Raw genomic sequence first — 19,922 nt, forward strand, 5'->3', positions numbered from 1 at the left:
CCATGAGACCCGACGGAGAGGAAGACATTGACGCAGGTAAGCTGGTGGACGGAGATCCATGGAGAACAGAGCCTGAGCTTGGGCAGCAGTCAATACGAGGACGATATGGTATCATGCCTTGCACTGCATATACTAAACGTTACTGCGCAGTATAAGGAAGTAAAGTACCGTGTATATCGGTGCGATTCTTCAGAGGACCATTTCTGGGTACGCGTAGGCGCATGCCCAGCCACTTCTGGCGGCGGCCGCCATGTTTGTTGACATGAAAACATGCCGTACACTGTGCTGCGACTTGGTGAAGCTTTTTCTCGCAAGTCCTTGTATAGTGTGTTGCGTCGTCGACCGCCTAAACATTCAACAGCAACAACAACAACAATAAATGGTGACGATGAGATGGACACACTAAACATATTCAAGGCATAAGTGTTAGTGTGGCATAAGTGTGAGCTTTGGATTTGCGCCGTTGGTCGCATGTAGAAAGCTGGTTCTGTGTGGATGCCGACGAAGAACTCACGTGTCACGCTTTCCGTCTCCAACCACTTTGTCTTTGTTGTGTTGGCGCATGCGCTTTGAAGCTCCTCGCAGTGCCTCTAATGTGTTGCGTCAAACTGTACGAGCATCGCCATGATTGTTTGCATGAAAACATGGCACGTTACGAATATGCCTTAACAAATTTTCGTGTTTTTTTGGGGGTGGGGCGGGGGTAGGGGGGTTGCATCACGTGTGGTGTGCTTCCACAGGTGCAGGGCATACCATTCGAAACAAGTGTTATCCTGCTATTGCCTCAAAAACTGGCAGCTATAAGTCATACGTGGTGTTACTTCATCATTTCGCCGCCAGGAGCGAAGTGTACATGAAAATGGTCCGATGTTGATGGTGATGGAACTGCTTAATTGCCACGCTCAGGTGGGCAACATCACGACTATCGCATGGGGGGATCGTACGTCTTGGGCCGACTTCATCGGGAACTGTGTCGACATTTTTCTTAGAGCGTCTGAGGAATACCCAGGGAAAGTACCCAGACAGCACAGCCGGGATGGTTTCGGTGTTGGTGAAAGGACCCGGGTCAGTGCATGAAGACAAGGTTGGACCAACGGCCAACTACGCCACGTGAAGTATTGTAGCCTGCCGAATCACTATGCCCTTAGGACCGTATTCATGGACAAGAGCCACATTCTGCCACAGAGGAGGCCAGAAGCCACCCGTACGTGCAGAGGCTTTCTGTGGTGCTTGAAATCATCTGCGGTGGTTGACTGCAACAAAGGGGGACACGCTCGTCTTTGTTGTCTTCAAGTTGTCTTTTTCTTCAACTTGCTTTGTAAAGACTCATGCCCACGCTCCCGCCTCTATACTGCGCCTTGTAATGACGTCTCTTCGAGGAGTTCGCCGGGCTTGTCCAGGCTAGGTGGCGCTCGGGCTGACGACGTCACGTCATAATACAGTTGCGGCTAAGTTCTCGTCCTGGTTCCAGCACAAGGATTGATGTCTACACGACTGGCTTCCGCAGTTTGTAATGGAAGTTGAGTTTAGACTGGACTACCTCTGTCAAGGAAGGATTCAAAGCCACGCATCTTCTTATTTGCCATCATCCAATGTGGATAGGAACAAACTATGCTGACACGTTTTACCATCGCGATACTCGATATTTCCTCTTGCATCTGAGAAAGAGATCAAAATGTTCTTGCACCAACACTGTATCCACCGTGTTCTTTTTTTTTTCTTGCCTACGGAAACTACAAACACCATTTCAATGGCTGTCGGTCATGCCGATCAGAACCGTCAAGGCAAACACACACCAAGAGAGGAGAGATCGATCAACTTTCGAATCCGAAAACAAGAGAGAGGACCTTCGAATGTGGAGAGAAGGGAGTAGGCAAAATGGAGAGGGGAGGGAAACATCGTTTACGGCGTTTCTATGGCGATTCAAATTCGCCGAAGCAGCTGCGCTTTCCAGCAGATTCGTCTCGGTCAGGCAACAGGCAGTAATGGCCGCGCAGCGTTCTGTCGTCTGCGATCTTCGTTGTGCCACCGTCTGTGTTGTGTGCTTCTGAGTCGTCCCTTCATTTGCAGCTTCTCACGCAAGGTATACCTTCGTTACGAAGCGTCCTTATTCTCAGCAACGAATGCGCGTGAGCGGCGGTTGGAAATCAGCACCTACAGGTATCGAGACATTTTGCAGCATGAGGCGGTGACTTGCCTCGAGTGACAGTCGAGAATACAGCGGCTTCTAGTTGAGAAGAAAAGTGATTAGACTGAGTGAAAGTTATCTGCCGAGTTTTAGACGGAGATTTGGTGCGATAAGCTCGCAGCATTTTGGCCTTTCGGAAGATAACCTTGCGTTCCGATCGCCAGCAAGTCATGGATCATTGTCGCGTTCTGCATGCGGTCTGGACTTGATATTTCGTGCGGTTTTTCGTGCAAGCACGCATTCACGAAAGGCTTGACGACACCGTCTGGCAGCCCTTCCGCAGTGCTTCACCCGCTACGCTAAATACGGTGCGAGGACACCGAAGATGGAGTACGGTTCGCGGGCCCCTCCACCCCGACAACGTCGGGTCACCAACACCCACTCCCGCTTCCTCATGGAAGCAGCTCAACGAAAAGCCATGATGGCAACCTTCTTCCGAAACGGAGATCCTTTTAGTTCCGGCGTTAAGGTGTCCATCAACCCGGGACGCGACTTCCGAAGCATCGAAAACCTCTACGACTACCTCTCTCAACGCCTCAACGTCAGTAACGGCGTCAGGTTCATTTTCACGACCGACGGCAAGAAGATTGGAGCGCTGGACGAACTAGAAGACGGTGTTGCGTACGTTGCATCTGGGACGAAGGCGATGGTGCCCATGGCGTACGGACAACTAAGCAGGGGCCGCGCCCTGCAAGACGATCCCAGGATCATACAACCCGTCGGCAACAGAGGAGTTCTCGGCAGGAGGAACGGTTGGAGCAGGACGTCGTCTCAGCCGGGGTCCGGCGGCCGGGACAGTACGAGGGTTATCACCGTCGTCAACTCGGCGGACAGTGACATTAGTAGCAGGGTGCTGCTGAACCTCAAGACTGAGCAGACCTTCGAGGATGTCCTCAGAGACTTTGGGGACGCCCTCAAAATGAAAGAAGTGAGGATAATGATGACTCCCAAGGGGGAAGTGGTAAGTATAATTTCATCGTACGTCAGAGCTATCGAAAAGAATAATAATAATAATTAAAAAGAGCTAGTGTTAAATAGACAAAAATCATCTCTGATGCGTCGCATCGTGTTTTCAGCAGCAACATGGACAAATGAATGAAATACTTCCCTATAAGCCAGCGGTTGATGGAATTGATCGGGCGCTAGTGATGTCATCATGCTGACGGATTACTTCTCTGTTTGAAATGTGAAAAATAATAGGGATGTGGGGATGTACTGATCAATACCGCGTCGTGCAAAATATAGGCTTGGCACATTATCGATGCTTACTCAATAACCGAACATTGCGGTTGTTCCAAGTCGTACCGGTACCTGATCTCGAAGGTGAAAGTTCTGAACATACACAGTCAGATGATATGATGGGCTATTCAATGGCCCATGTCGATGGTCTGAAAACTGCTGTGCCTATGCGGGTGATAAGGTAGTTCAAAGCTTTTTTTTTCTTTCGCGTCCACTACCCAATGGTGTCTGTTGAAGCACTGGCACTATATAAGGCCCCTAACGGCCTCCCGTATGCACTTCACCTTTCAGTACATCGATAAACGTATTTTCCAAATGTTGTCCTATGGCTTCATTGGTTATGAGCCATAACCTGTCAGGAAACAACAGCAACGATCCACGACATACTTTTCGGTGTCGTGAAAGCGTTGGGGAAACTGGCCTGATGTCCGCCGACAGACCGCGCGACGTCAAATGATATCGTTTCTTAGGGCCAGTGTGTAGCCAAAAGGAAGGGGGGGGGGTGGTCTCGGAGGGCCATCAAAGCCCCCCCCCCCAAATTGTGCCTTTGGTAGTGCATTTGGGAGAGAGAAAACGAGGGTGAAATCCTGACCCCCTCTCGAAATATTTTTCTGGCTACGCAACTGCTTGGGTTTCATGAGAAGGAGACCTCATTTCAAGACCTTTTCGTATTATGCTGTTAATTACTCTGGAGTAACATGTACTACGTCAATTGGGACCTAAACCTATATATTCTTCTACTCTCATCATCGTCATCATTAACAACAAGTGTTACTTGCTTCTAAGCTGCTCTCTAGCAGCGATTACACGGTATTGAGTTTTATCGTAACGTACGCTGTCGCCTTTGCGTACGTAAGGGATAGCGTTTGTGGTCCCGCGCACGCGCAGAATATAATGAGAGCTTTGCGCATTGCGCAGAACCACCACGCTATCCCATACGTACATAAAGGTGATAACGTACAATATAGTAAAACTCGCTAATATCCAGGGGCGGATCGAGAGGTGGGGGGGGGCGGGATGTCCTGACCCCCTCCACAATTTTCTGTCTTCACATAGTGTTTAATAGACCTCTCCCTGTTTGTAAACAAATGACGTCATAGTGTTCGACAGCGCCACCAATTTGGTAGAGTTGAACTACGCTCGAAGCTATAGGGGCGCACAAGGTCGCGCCCGAAAGCCACGGCCTTGAGGGGATTACGATGGTCCCTGAGAGGGACGCGACCTTAGGTCCTAGTTTTCTTTCAATACTAGGCAGCGAACAAGTGCCCATTCGTGGAAACCCAGCCCTGCCCTTCCGATTTGTTTCGGTTTCAATGTGTCTACCGACGTCATGATGACGTTTCTCGGGTAGAGGTCTATTGACCCTATAGATCGCGTGTCTAGCATGCCGTCCATGGCGGGACCCCCTCTTGAGAAAAACCGTGGATCTGCTCCTACTAATATCATGTTCTACATACAGTAGGTCCATTCTTTTCGCCTGCACCTCCCGAACTAGTTCAAGCAGTGCAATCCTCTCGCATTCTTTTCGCCATGGACCTCGCGTGTATTTAAGAACTGGTGCAGAACCGGTGCAGCACTGGTGCAGCAGTTTTCGTTCGAAAAGAATGGACTTAGTGGTGCACAAAAGTTTGCGGAACGCGCCCTGGCGCATGGTACCGTACGAACAAAACAGGTGACTGGGTTACCTAGACACACGTCTATAAGCCCGTACGGTCCCATTCGCTGCTAGCGTGTCACACCGAGGAGGGAATGCGCCGGGGCGTGTGCCGTAAACTTTTGTCCGACACTGTACCACTGTACAACGTAGAACGATATAGGAGGAGCATAATGGACCTTTTTCACAATGGCCTATATGCGCGTGCGCATGAACTTGAGGCGCCGGAGAGGGTTACCTCCGTCTTCACTAGATGGCGCAGTATGGGGACGACAGAAGTAGGAAGTCTAGAGATGCAAAATTTCCGGAAATTTTCGAAAAAAAAAACGGTTCTTTTCGGGTTTTTCTCAAAACAATTGGAGAAAATGGAAACCAAACGCGATTACTGCTGAGTCGAAGCATTGCCGGCCAAATCACAGCAATACAATGAGCTAGAAACATTAGTACTGCTCATATCCTCTAGGCAAAATGCAGAGCAGAGCGTCCCATGAGACTGCTGTCTACTCAGCGACAGGTAATTAGAACAATCCGTCCACTCCGACTCGAACTCCGACATTATGTGAACGCGATGGCGATCGCTTGGAGCGGCCAGATGGAGGATTGCGGTGGTTGGCGGATTAGAGGCTCCTAAGGCACTGTTGTCGGGTTTGAACGCATCAAAGGCACGAAAATTTACATTTTTGAATTTTGTCGCCTGAAAATTTTGGTCTATTTGGTATATTTGTCTATTTGTTTGGTCTATTTGGTTTATTCTATTGAAAAAAAAAAACGAAATAAACGTGTTTTTTTTTAAACATTTCCGTTCTTTCTCTTTTTTTTTGGGGGGGGGGCTTCGCTTTTCTAGTAGGGACAAGTGGGGAGGACCACACGAGCGGGACGAACTCGTCGGTCCCACTACGGACCGGTTTTGTACTTTTGTGCTACCCACGTGGATTTGTTTTTTGACGTGCGCCGAGCGTTGTTCGCTGGAGTGCCGCTAGGATACGACGCGTAGACGATTTTTGTTGCTCCAGTTCCGGCTGTCTGCGATGTGAAGCGTCGCGTCCTTATATCCAGACTCCTCGTCCTGGTACTTGTTCCACGCACGACCTACTACTGTACTAGAGACCTGGACATCCGCAAAACTCCCAGGAACGGGGTAGTAGTTCTGGCAATCGCCGCTGCGCTATGGTATTTGGCGCTAGTTAGCACTATCCATTATCACGTGATTTGCCGAAACCATCATGTATCGGCATCATTGGCGATGAGCTGTGTTGAGAACGACGGTGGCAATGATGATAGTAGTTTCACGTGTCATTTCCTCTCCCCAATAATGCATGTGGCGCTTGCAGCGGACTTCAGCGTAACTAAGGGCCAGTTCTCACTTGGCGACGCCCGACGCGACGTCGCGAGCGGGCGGCGGAAATAGACGTGCATTTCCGGAGTCGGGAGAGGAGAGACGTCGAGCCAAAAAAATTGCCATGCCGGTCTCTTTCACGACGTCGGCGAGAGGTGGCGAGAACGATACACTGACGACCAATAAGATGACAGAGAAAGGCCACGCCTCTTCAGTTTTCGTCTGCTTTGGGCGACGGAATGCCACTGTGGTGGGAACATGAAAATCATGCGCCTTGACGGGGCGGCGGAAATGCCCGTCTACTTCCGCCGTCCGTTCACGACGCCGCGTCGGGCGTCGCCAAGTGAGAACTGGCCATAACCCATGACCTGCTCCCCGATAGGCGGTTGCCATTTGTCTCTAGTACAGAGTAGGTAGTGCTTCAACGCCATGCCTACTGGCTTTACCAGCCACGGAAAAACTGGTACGAATTTGAAAGGAGCTTCGACACACGCTCGACCTTGAAGATAATTATGTCTCGGTCGGTCTGGCAAAAAACGGCGTCAATAATAAGTACAATGTTGTTACATTGCATAACAAAGTGGGTGGCGTCGCGTACAACAAAATTAATGCGTGCGGTTGGCGTCATGTATCGTGCCGTGCCGCTATCAGAGGGCTAAATAATCGCTTTCGTGGCACGCACCTCCTCCACGAGGAGGATTCGGGACGCTTAGCCGGGACACGGCCTATCAGTGACCGCTTAATTTGATACGTCCGTCTCAAGGTGACATTGGGAGATACGACTCCATGCCCAATACTGCTGTGTAGAAAATGTGTGGTTTCATCGCTCGGTTCACATGAGATTGATTGATTGATTTGAAAAAAGAAATGGAGATGTTAGTCTCGAGCCACTCGGGACTGGCTACTCCAAGACGCGTTATTCAGAAAAGAAAGGGAAACTACACAAATCTATACACTTGGACACGGAATGGAAACTGGATGGATGAAAACATCGCCAGAAAACTTGGCACCAAAAGCAACGACGTATAGGAGAGTCCACGTGCGAAATCTCAATGCGCACAAAACACAAAGAGCGTCGCAAGGTGTCAAGGAGGTCTGTCGAGACGAGAAATTCGCACAAGGGCGCGCATGGCAAGTATGAGCTGGTTTGCGGGCCAGCAGCACACTCAAGAACCTTTTCGGTGGAGTATATGGCCGATTATCCACGCGGGTCAGCGATGGCACAAGGGTACAACGGTGTGCACTGTACCTCGGGCAGTGTTGGAGTATATGATCCACGTGATGTCGTTGATGCGAGATTTATTTTGCTACTACGCATGAACCCAGCTCTCTAGGACATATTGGTGGCTTTTGAGGTATACTATACGGGGTACGGTATAACACACACCACTCTACAATGAACAGGGGACCGCTTTCCACGCCGAGCTCTGGGAGGTGAGTGGGTTCGAATCCCGTTATCGGCTGTGCTGTCCGAGGTTTTTTCCGCAGACTTTCTAGACGAATGTCGGCACAGTTCCCTTTGAAGTCGGCCCAGGACACATACTACAACCCCCCCTGTCCCCCACTCCTTCCTGCTGTCCTCTCTCCATCTGTCCACGTCTGTACGCCGCTCATCGCCACAGTTGCTTCGCGGCGCTATCGCGGAATTTAATAATAATTAACCTTTAGGTAACCCCCTCCCCCTCCTCGACCCCCCTGCTTCTAATAGACAGGCCCGAGATTGAACCGTTTAACACCGTGCGATGTCACTGACAGGTGCAGAGATAAACACAAAACGCACGAATGCGGTACAGATGACTGCGCAAACACAAACACCTAAACACGTAAGGAGAAAAGCATAAATCAATGGCTAGAGAGAGAAAGGCCCTTTTCAGTCGAAATATATATGGCATTCGAATGGACATTTTGAAGATTAATCTCTCCTACATTGAACCAGTTCGAGTAGCGTTTTATGAACATACTTATATTCTCCGTGTATCTATAGCCAATTTTCTCCACTTTTTTCTTTTTTTTATAATCAATAAGTCAATCAATAGTTATTCCGATTACGTTAATTAAAGTGCGAACACAAATATATATGAACTGATGTGGATCTACAGATGCTATAGCCACTCTTAACCGCTATGAAGAAGAAGAAGAACGCTACAGTCTAAACAAAGAAGTTCATTGAAGTTAATCGGGGAGCAATTACAGCTTCTCGCCCCAAAATTGTTCCCCATTTTCTTTTCCAGGCTGTTAAGTGTCTTTCCACTGTCTTGTTAAGTGTGTCTCCACAGTCCATGGCGATGTGGACTGACCTTGAGTAACTTGTGCCCTGCTTGTCATGGTGATACATAGCCAAGGGACACGATTCCGCAAAAATGAGAAAGAAGAAGAAAGAGATTAGAAAGGACTTCATAGACAAAAACACCCGATAACACCGGAAGGAACAATTATCGCCCGATGTCTCCCTGAACCACAAATTTAAACATAGCACCCGATTTTCACCCGCCGAATCTGAGAAAGACATTTAACCCGAAAAAGTCACTCCCTACATATATGGAGACTCCAAGAGCCTAAGACACAAAGTCAACGAGTAATTCACGAAACAGCCAATCAGCCCCTGGCACTGGCACTCATGGGCTTTTTCGCGAATAGCTTGTCGAGAAGGCTCTATTTCAAGAGGCTTCAATTTGCCCACGTTCGCACAGCACAATGTCGCGACTTCACTGATTGATTGATTGATTTTTAAAAGAAGACTTCACTAGTAATCTCATATTGACTGCTTTTCCAGCGCCGAAAGATATTGAACAAAAAGAGAAAAGTTAGGAAGGTTTTCTCTGAACTCAGTATCGACTCAGTGACACATGCTTTTGACCACCGCCTTTTTCTCCATTCAACAGCAAACAGTACGTTTTGGGTTTGCCAAAGGAGTTGTTATACTTCGTCTCGAGACGGTAATAGATGGCCCTTTGCATCGAAGTGCTCCTACATTCAAAGCTGATATACATCTGTCACGCGGGTAGTCTTCAATCATCATTGAAGCCAATGCGATTGAGCATGCTCCTAGCGCCACCATGCGTGTGACGTGTCAACCTGTCAGGGAGCGTTAGATCCAGTGCGCTTCGAGAAGTTGACGCGGTACACGCTAGGTGGCGCTACGCGCATTAGTTCAATGATCATTGGTTCCAATGCTGATTGAAGACTGTCCGTGTGACAGAGGCCCGTAGACTAGTTAGTTACAGAATCAGCAGCGCGAACATAGAAACTCATTAGGCTGACATCACTGAGCTAGGGTTGCCACCAGGCCGGTGTTACACCGGCACGGCCGGTTATTTGCTCGCTCTGCCGGTTGCCGGTAGGAAGGAGCCTATGTTGTGCCTATTATGCACGGCACGGCATAGGCTCCGCCTCCCATTTTCAACAAATCAGGAGCGAGAACGTTGTCATTCGGGTTCATGATGGTTCATGATGGTTGGCTAGGAGCGTGCGATGTGGTGAAGTTCATTTCTAAGAGTGTAGACTCAGGGAAATGCTGGCGACAACGTGAAGGGCATCTATAGTACGCTTCTGGGGGCTTAGTGGCTTCTACACTCTTAGAAATGAACTTCGCCGCATAGCACGCTCCTAGCCAACCATCATGGGGGAGAAGAAAGAACATCTCCCCCAACTCAGGGAACTGTTACGCGTGTTGGATTAAAACGCAGTTCTTTCGTCTGCCTCTCTCTGTGTAGGTCCGGAGTTTCTCACAGCTGAAGTACGACCTGAAAGACGTGGATACTTTCTACCTGGAACCAGCCGACGACGGCCGGACCTCTAGCCTGAAGAGGCACAGCCGGTCGCTTCACTCGTTGGGCAGTCAACATGCAGAAGAAGAAGAAGATAAGGCTTCCCAGACACGCCCGGACAGTGCCAAAACCATCTCGCGTACAGGAAGCGCGCCGAGTTTAGACGGTAAGATAAGCTCTGTTTTTTTATTAGCTGATTATAATATTGACGATAATTGTATACAGCCTTGCCCGAAGTTCGAAAAAGCATTTTGACGCAAGACCGCAACAGTTACACGCTCAATGCTATTCGACCGTGACGTCCACGGTCAGATGGGTCACGTAATTAATTAAAGTATATAAATTACTGTAGTTATTTGCTTTTAGAGAAATTAATTTCCGCGCGTAAATACTTTAAAAACAAGTGACTGTCACGGAATAATTTATTTACATTTTGCCTGCAACGGTTACTTTCTGCTGTGGCTTAACCGGATTGTGTTGTAAATTTCGATCGCCTGTTCCGTCTCTTTCCAAAGTCTGAAGCTTTTCTGCTGCGATCAGAAAAGCCTCAGGCTTCTGCTGCGATCAGGTTTTTGTCATCTAGGAACCACCAACTCTATATTTTTCTTTCCTAATTCCAACTCCATTCCAGGTTTTTAATGTTTCTTATAGCTACTGGTCTTTGCCACAGTTTTTTTTCTTTTTGCATTCATGTAAAACATGGTATACTGAGCACAGGTTTTAACTGCTCGTGTGGGCACTCGTCACACCCAATCAGTTATGCAGCTTTTGAACCTCTGCTTTCATATATATATATATTTTTAAATAATGGTATCATCATTTTATTGATGAACACCGTGTGTAGTACAACACAACTAACGACTATAATCTAACATCGATGATAGGTTCGGTTTCTTACTCCTGTCCAGATGCTCTGTCTCCTGGAGTTACAGGCTTTGTTGCAAGGACTGAAACCGGAACATAACCGCAGTTCGCCATCGCCAATTAACCGAAACCGTAACCTGAACCGAAAAATGCGATGTCGGTTAACCGGTTCATATGAATCGGTTCATGCGTGAACGAGAACAACTTTAGATGCGATATTTGTGTCGCTTTACAACTCTGATTAGTGGTGTAGCACGTGCTTCTGTTGGAGTAGATCTCTTATCTTATCTTATCGCTTCTTATGCGCTTCAACCCATAACCGAATGACATGCGCATCGCATGACATGTGTTGCGTACGTCATTAATGTGTTAAGAACTGTATTATTGTGATCACTTAAGGTACGAAGCGTTGCACGTTGTTTGTTTCCACATCTGTTTGCTTAACCGCTAAACGCACGCAGTTTTTCTTGCCCTGTAGCTTGTTACAGTTGTTGTTGGACTCGAAAGACCATATACGAGCGCTGCCATAATTGGTTAAACCCTTTTCTATCCAACATCTCTCTCTATGCTTACCCTTGTCGCAATCAATAAACCACCATAGGTAACTGTGGAACATCTCTTTTTGGGTATAATTAATAATTCTTCCCGAGAGGGCCATGGTCAAGTTCAGTATCTCCAATCAAATCAACCATTTCGCATTATCATTCCTAGGACAACGTTGCTTCCAGCTGGGATACCCCGAACATTTACCTTTGCGCGCGCATGTATCCTTCGAAGTTTGTCCGATGGCCTGAATGATAAGGAACTGGACCGTCGCAGGGGCTTAATGACTTTCTCCAGTTTAAACATGCGCTGTACCAATTGCGTTCACGTGTTCTTGCTCGATAAAACACAGAACCACTTAATCAAGGATCTCAAGATTCGCCCGTTCGTGGCGGAAGAGAGGAACAGATGGTCTTCTGTACGACGGCGGTCATTTTTTTTTTTTTTCGTAAATTGAAGTATCGATCGTACGTACTTGACCAGTCGTTCGTGCATCGCCAATCGGTATTTAGAATCTGAAAGGTAAACGGGGTCTGTATACCTTCGCTGGGGGAGGGACTTTGCCGTGCATCGAGTGACCTGGGTAATCCCGTTATCTAACCTGGATTTAGGCATTATTAGGCACAGGATTATTCATTGAGTCGTTGAAGATAAATTGCAGATCGCACGTTTCTTGCATGGCGTGTTAGATACAAATTTCTCCTTGTTTTCTTGTCTTTTTTTTTTGTTGTTGTTGTTGTTCATGGCCTCTTACGTTTCGTTCAGTGTCAGCTCCACGCTCTTACTGTGACCTCAGGTAACACTGTCTTCTGTAAGAAGCAGACGACGTTTTCGATTGCAGTTTGCTATTTCTGACAGGTTAAATTATCGAAAGTCTTAGTTGGATCGGGTAGATCTAGAATCAATGAATCGGTGAATCAATTGTCGATTCACTGATCGGTCGATCAATCAATGAAGCAATCAATCAGTGGAAAATCAATCCAAAGCAGACGAGGCTGGAGTTGGCAGCGTTAACCCTCGTATCCCGGAAAAAGAGCATAAACCCTTCTGAACCGGCTTAGAACGATTACTTCCAATCGACATAGGCATTCGCAATGAGGACCCATTCGACCATTAAATTCACGAAAACCCACCAACGGTGCAGTGCATAAACAATTCTGCAAACCTACACCGTTCGTATAGTCATCACTCGACCACCAAATCTATTCAGTCAGAAAACAGCGTACACCTTATGGTCACCAATCGTTCGCAGTTTGCGCAAAAATAACCTAGAACGTTTCAAGTACGTCAACAAGTCCAACGACACGAAAAGGATCTTCGACCATGTAGCCACCGCCGATCGTCGAAGGGTATATCATGGTCTGCAGCCACCTGCGCAGAACGAGATGGCGGGATTACGCCTTCGTGTACGCTGTCCACCATGGATTCGACTTATCGCCGTACATTGTCCGTCGCATCAGAGAAGCCCCTGTGTTTTACCTTAACGACCATGACATGTTTTCGGCGGCGTCATTTTAGCCTATTGATTCATTTGGCCGATCGCTTTCTTCTGTCGTCCGCTAGATAAGGCCTAGTAAAGTGCTGTCATCTGCTAAGCTTCGTTTTTATGTTTTAGTTTTTTTTTTGCACGTTCTTTGTTGTTTCCGAGGACGTAATGTGCTTGCTGTATCAAAGTGTGTATGTTTTATGCATGTATGCTTATGGTGCCACATTTGGAGGATCTGCTACTGGGAAGAAAATCAGAATGCATCGATTGTCGACGGGGCGGCAGGCGTAGCGTCGAAACGTTCGATCGCGTCTTTGAGCGTCGCCGCTTAACCGCGATCGGTGTTTGCTTCTGTAAAAGTCCATTGTGTGATTAACGTCACGAACGAGCTCTTCTCATTCCTGGGTACGTCGAGGTTGAGTGATCTTTTCTTTTTACGCCGAAGCAAATCGAAGGTCAAGTCGGACAATTAGGACAATTATAGCGATTCTAAGAACCCCCGACGGAGGCAACGGAAAAATGGTCGTAATGCTAATCTTAGCACAAAGTAAAAAGTACGAAACGGGACAATTAAGTACAATCTCTCCCCATTTTTGAAGATATTTGTACTATGTACTATGCACACAATATTGGATATCAGACTGGATTGCGGGATATTGCGTGATGAGCAGAACCTCTATGTGTTTGTGTTACGCTGTTGATAATGTTAATACTAATACTTCATAATAGTAACGTTTAATAGCTGACTATGCGCGACACATAGACATTTTATTACACACATAAAATTACACATGATTACGACACCTAAACACATTACACAAAATTAAATTGTTATAAAAATGTTTCTAGCAGCGCAAAAAATGAATGACGAGCAGGCACAACCCAGAACGCGTATTTCCGAACGTGTCTGATTGATTGAAAAATAAAAAATATGGACTACAAATACTAGGTTCATATGCAAGCAACCTCAGTTGCTACAGAAGGCCGTACTAAAAAATGAATGAAGAAAAATGGAAACGATTGTTACACGTTCTCTTATGACGCCCAGAGTTACATGGCGAAATAGGTCCAATAAAAATCACAACAGGTTATTTATAATTGAATTTTTCATTGCCGTGACGTTACTGGCAGTAACTCCAACGAGCATTCAAGTCACCGGTTCCCGACAGAACTTGATGGTTACAGTTTATTATATCTCAAAACAGTTCTTAATCACCTTTATCTCGGCCACACAACCTCGTGATATCCGCGAAGATGATTTGGCCCATACTCTCATCACTATAAAACCGAAACCATGCGTGGACATCCCATTTGTTTTTTCTTGTTTAGCTAATAAAAAATAAAAATAAGAAATACGACACTCCGCTGGATGATATTTCGCATGTGGTATGTACGCGTAACTCACAGCAGTATACAACTCTTATTCTCAAAGTCAGTCGACAACGCCAACCTGTCCTTTTAAAGTGACCACTTTTTTAGTGGGCTCACAGCGTATACAAAAACGTAGATGGCCGGAACAATGTTCAATGAACCTCAATGTTCCTCTGCTCACAGAATCCCTTCACGTCACCATAGCGCTATTTTTTTTTTTTTTTTTTTTTTTGTACGCGGAACTTCTAGGGTGGAGCTCTCACAACTTTATCCCTTACCACCCAACGGAGGACGTACAGTGAATATCAAACACTTCGCCGCAGTCTTTCTGCCAAGTTTGAAAGCGTAGCACAGTCTCAGCTTCATTACCGACTACAATTCTGCGTATCTGTGCACTAATGATATGTGGTACTTATACTGGTCACGGAGCGAACCCCAACGTTTAAATTTGACCTCCACATGAAATCATTGGCTGTCAAGCCGTCACGCGCATCTTGCATTCATCTACAGTTGAGCCGTAATTAATTAAATTCTGCCGCTTGTCTTATCGTTCATGATATATAGAGAAAACGTTAGATGCACTGATAGCGACTCGTTGTAACTACTACGACCGCTGTAACTAACGGCTGAGCTGTTGATAAGTTGATGAGTAAATTTTAAAAGATATGGAGAAATTGAATTCGGCACGCGACCAATTCTGCAACTAAAAAAAAAAGAACGAAAGGAAATAAAAGGAAAATTAACCATTAAACTGTAAAGCATCGTCTTTTACTATACGTTTGGATAAATATCGATGCGATGTTGTTCACGATGGAAATTAATGTTGGAAGTTAATTTTGTTAATGGCAGCGCCCTGAACCCAGAAGATGTGGGTTCGTGTCCGACAGCTGGCTAACCTTTTCAACGACTTCCCGCCTTCGTGCGCTGTTGTTGTTTCGAAAAGGAAGAGATATGCATTCGGAAGGTTCAGTGAGGAGTATTCGATACGAGTTTAAGAAAGTTCAAATCGCGAGAAATGATAATAAGTCACTCGAGAATCAACGGGAGAATGTCATCAGGGACTTTCGGAGAGTGGGAAGATATTCCAACCTAACGCGAACCGAAAGTTGGCTCCGCCACATGCTTCTTCATAGTGAGGCAGAGCACGCTTTACAGGGGAGCCCACAGAACCGATCTGTCGAATAGGTGTAAAAAAAAAAAAAATCTGTCGTAAAAAAAAGAAAAGAAAAGGGAATAATTGTTCTATGATGTAGTGTTTTAACTCTGAACTCGAGGTTATGTTTCCACGCGTGCACTTTTTCAGCTACACCATCCCTAAATGACGATGTCATGGGGTCATATGAAAGAGCGCACCAGTTCACAAGAGTTCACCACGCTAGCATTATTCTGCTGTCAGTGCTTATCTGGTCACGACCTTGCAGCTATCACAAATCTAGACTGTGAAAAGCTAAGCGGCAAACTAAACTTATAATGTGAGGAAACCATGGCACTGGGCCAAGAGCTAAGTAAGAGCCCGTTCCTTTTCCCAACGACAAATTGAAATAAAATCTGCACCTTAGGGCACTGTGCCAAATGTTTTGAAATGCCGTAGTTTAACGGGACCATCGTTGGTGGTAAATTTTTAGCGAAACTTTCTTTTTAAAAAAATGCGATTACATTTTTATTGAAATTCTTTTTATGTGTCGTAAAATCGTTTTTTCTTCGCTTTGTCACTGCGGTGGTGACACTATTTCAGTGTCGCGCAAACACACTTTGGCAATCACGTGGTGGTGTCACGTCTCGTCACGTGGCTCTATGAAGTCGCGGACGGACCTACACACTGTTGGCCCTATAAAGCTATCGATATAAAAAAAAGAGAGAAAGAAGAGAAATGTCAGCGTATGGGTTGCCAGTAAAGTAAACGGAAGCGTCACACATAAGAAAGAAAAGAAGAAAAGACAGATGCAAGTGAAAGGAGTCGTGTCACCAATCTTGATTAATAGTCTCGTTTTATATTTCTGAGATATACGTTTGTGTCTCTGTTTGTTTTTGGTATACCTTCCTTCTTTCAATTTACTTCGTGCTGAACTTGCTCCATCAGTGAATAGACACTCCATTTCGGTTATTACCGTGTCTTTTAACTAAACTGAAACGCACTGAGTACACACGCATATTCCCTTAGGTTGTGCATCGCTACGCGCCTGAATAACATTAAAAATTCATAATTTTCTTTCTTAACTGTTTCATTCTAGCTGATACTGGTGCTCGACTTGATTGTGATCAATAGCGCTCGGAAAAGCCGAGGCTGATTTGCACTATTGATCACGCTGCATGTGTTTGATCTATGGAAATGAAAAGGTTCCGCGTCATCCAGCGAATGCTGCATTTTCTAGGAAGTAATGAGTCGCGTGAAATACCCCGCGGCGATGATTGATTGATTGATTGCGAGTTTAATTCTCCGAGTACGCGGTTCGTTCTTTGTTCAGTGTTGCATAAGTTATACCGGAATCGCATTAAAAATTAAATTACGCAGTACGACTACAACATGTTGAATGAAATTGAATACGAATGAGTAACGTTTGTTTTGAGTTATCGTTGGGTTAACATGCTCTGTAGTCATGGCGTTTCTGTCAATATGTCATAAGAAAGGAAGAAAATCAAGCTAGTTTAAGCAGCGATCGAGGAGTGTAGAAACTTTGTCAAGTGCGGTCAACACAAGTGATAAAACGATGACAACACTGAAACTACTGTTTATTAACGTACAAGCTTCCTTGCAGTAGTCTGCAAATCCTTTATCTTTATCTTTTTATCAGCATTTGGAAGCAGCAAAAACGAAAGTGTTCTTCTAAAAATGTTCCTAAACATGCAGGTGACTTACGAGTAAATATTTTGCGAGTCAAAAAAGAAATATTTACATTGTTTCCAAAGCAGTAGAGTGTGACAAAATAGAAAATGCATGTAACACACTATCACGCATTAAGGAACAAGAGCTATGTGCTTCTGATGAAAGTTTACGACCTTACGATTACGCTTTTAACTTGCAAAAGATGCACAAAGAAACAGTGAAATACATTGGAACGCCACTCCAGTCATCCTCAAACCAATTTCGAATATATTATCTTGTGCGGCAAACACGAATCCTCAGAGAGAGAGATAGAGAGAGAGAGAGAGAGAGAGAGAGAGAGAGAGAGAGAAATGGTTGCTTCATTGGACACTGTGGCAAACGCGTACAAATGTAGTAGCTTCGTAGGACCATTTACAGTTACGGTACATTTTATTTTGCGAGACTGCTCTTAAGATACTATAAAGATTTTTGTGAGATAATATTCTTGTATTGTCTGTTTCTGGCGATCACGCGTGGGTGGCACTCTCGCCAGGGGTCACGTGACCCCATGAAGCCCGATGGACGGAACTACATGAAACTTTAAAACGGAACTTTAAAAATGAAGTACTAGCTCGCAAAAGAAATCCTCGCTCCAGTATAGAGAACCGAGCTTACACACGTGCGTTTTGCTTTACCAAAAGTCCTCGCCGCGCAGCACGAACGAAAGCTCTTTCCATCCAAAGAGGGGTAAACACTGGCATGAGATCTGTTCTTTCCCGGCATCGACCGGCCGACCCGAGGGTCTGGCGTGCGTGCAGATCGCTACACAACGATATTCTACGCGGACAAAGATGAAGATGTCCTTACGTGACCAATTTTGACACGGAAAGGGAGAGGGGGAGACATCCGGGGTGTTTTACCTCCGTGACCCAAAGTCGTTTGGCGACTTCATGAAACGCAATTGTTGAGGCCTCCTTTGGCGATCGTATACTACTACTACTAGTTCCAGAAGTCTGGATGAACTTCTTTTTTTTTTTTTTTGAGAAAGTTCTTGATCGTGTCGTGTGAAAGGAGACGTCGCGTGACATATACGTGCTCCACTTTCGATGTGGGGTTTATCCCACATCGGGGATATGGGGTTGAGTAGATGGGACTCGGAAGTGGACGGTGATGCCGCAACCTGTTAGATTTGCGATATTTTTATTTGTCCGCGTACTCGAGTTGTGGTCCATTTAAACGTCGATGCGGTAATACTGCTTGTCACGTGTCATACGCGCGTGTCACCAAAGCTGGGAGAAACGAAACAATTTGTACAACTGACCAAAGTAACAACATCAACAACTGTCGATGATTATGGTGATTCGGGTGGTTTGCTCGGGGTAACTGTGGTGAGAATCAGAGAAGCGGAACCGTTACTTTTTTCGGTTCGGCTTCGGGTTCGGGTTCAGGCATATTGGTTCGGTTCGGGTTCAGCTCCGGAGCAGCGCAAAATATCGGTTCGAACCGGTTTCACTCAACCGGTGAGATCCTAAATTTCTCCAGAAAAGTTAGTAGTCCTTTAAAGGCAGAGCGTTGGTGGACTGTATTTTACCGTGGACCAATTAATTTGCCAAGTAATTTTTGTCATAGTGAGAGGACGAGAGCAGTTGGCCAAATTTACTGCGCTTTAGTTTGAGTCTAGTCAAGGTTTACTGGCACGATGTGTGTAAAGCATCAGTGAACCAACAAGCACAAATCTTTTTTTTTTATAAAACAGCTTCGTGACGTTTTCAACATTAAAAAGCGCACTAACCGTCCCACTTTGTGTTCGTCTACTTCCGTTATATCTTCTTCTTATCTTATCGTCTCCTCTTTTTATCACTATTCCTAGATGTCTTTTCGCCATGTTGTGCGATGACATCTGCAACATGAGCGTTACTGCTCTGCTGCTGTCGCATTATCCATGCAGTCTTTTCAGTTCTTACTTTTATTTTCTGTCGCGTGATGTGACGTCACGAGTTACTGTTGTTTTTCATACGCAGGATTCTCCTCACCAACTGTGTTACTGATATTCAACCATATCAATATGTCAGACACAGTGTTAGTCGCTATCGAGAACAGCGAAAACAGTAGTATACCAATTCGTCAGACATCGTGTTTCATTGAAAAATTACGTTATACAGTCAAACTCCTTTACAACGAAACTCAGGGGACTGCAAAAAAAAAAAAAAAATCGCAGTAAAGGTATTTTCGTTAAAAAAGATGTCCATTATTGGACCTATAGGGCTCCAGCGGGACAGCAAAAAAATTTGCTGTAGTGGTATTTTCGTTAAAAAGGGATTCGCTATAAAGGAGTTTGACTGTATAGCGAAATAACGTTTGGCCATGTACGTTGCTCGCACAATTGCGAACAAGCAACAACATAATGCCCATACGTGTTCTGTTTCCAGATGTGCCCCTGGGAGGTTCTCCAGATGTAGACGTCCGGAATGGCTTTGAGGGGAACGAAGGTACAATATTGTTCTTATGATACTACCCGTTATGTACTGTGCCTGTACGTTCATGTAAAGAACCGCAAAGCATAAACTTCCTTTTTTTTTTCCTTCGTGGATTCAGGACCGCACAGTGGAAGGAAGAATACTATAAACGCCTGTGGCTAGTCTTTAGTCGATAGTCCACATCGTAGTTAAAG

At 45.7% G+C, this 19,922-nt stretch overlaps 1 protein-coding gene across 1 annotated transcript in view; it reads left to right on the forward strand.

The window, feature by feature from the left end:
• The first annotated feature begins 1,997 nt into the window (after window positions 1–1,997).
• LOC135369861 (echinoderm microtubule-associated protein-like CG42247) overlaps window positions 1,998–19,922 on the forward strand; it is a 29,925-nt gene continuing 12,000 nt past the window's right edge. The window contains exons 1-3 of the mRNA XM_064603434.1: window positions 1,998–3,149; window positions 10,131–10,350; window positions 19,681–19,740. Of these exons, the coding sequence (XP_064459504.1) occupies window positions 2,514–3,149; window positions 10,131–10,350; window positions 19,681–19,740 (916 nt within the window). The 5' untranslated portion in view covers window positions 1,998–2,513. The remainder of the gene's footprint in view (window positions 3,150–10,130; window positions 10,351–19,680; window positions 19,741–19,922) is intronic.

This window comes from Ornithodoros turicata, chromosome 10 (genome assembly GCF_037126465.1).
Source record: "Ornithodoros turicata isolate Travis chromosome 10, ASM3712646v1, whole genome shotgun sequence".
Classification (NCBI taxonomy): Eukaryota; Metazoa; Arthropoda; class Arachnida; order Ixodida; family Argasidae; genus Ornithodoros; species Ornithodoros turicata.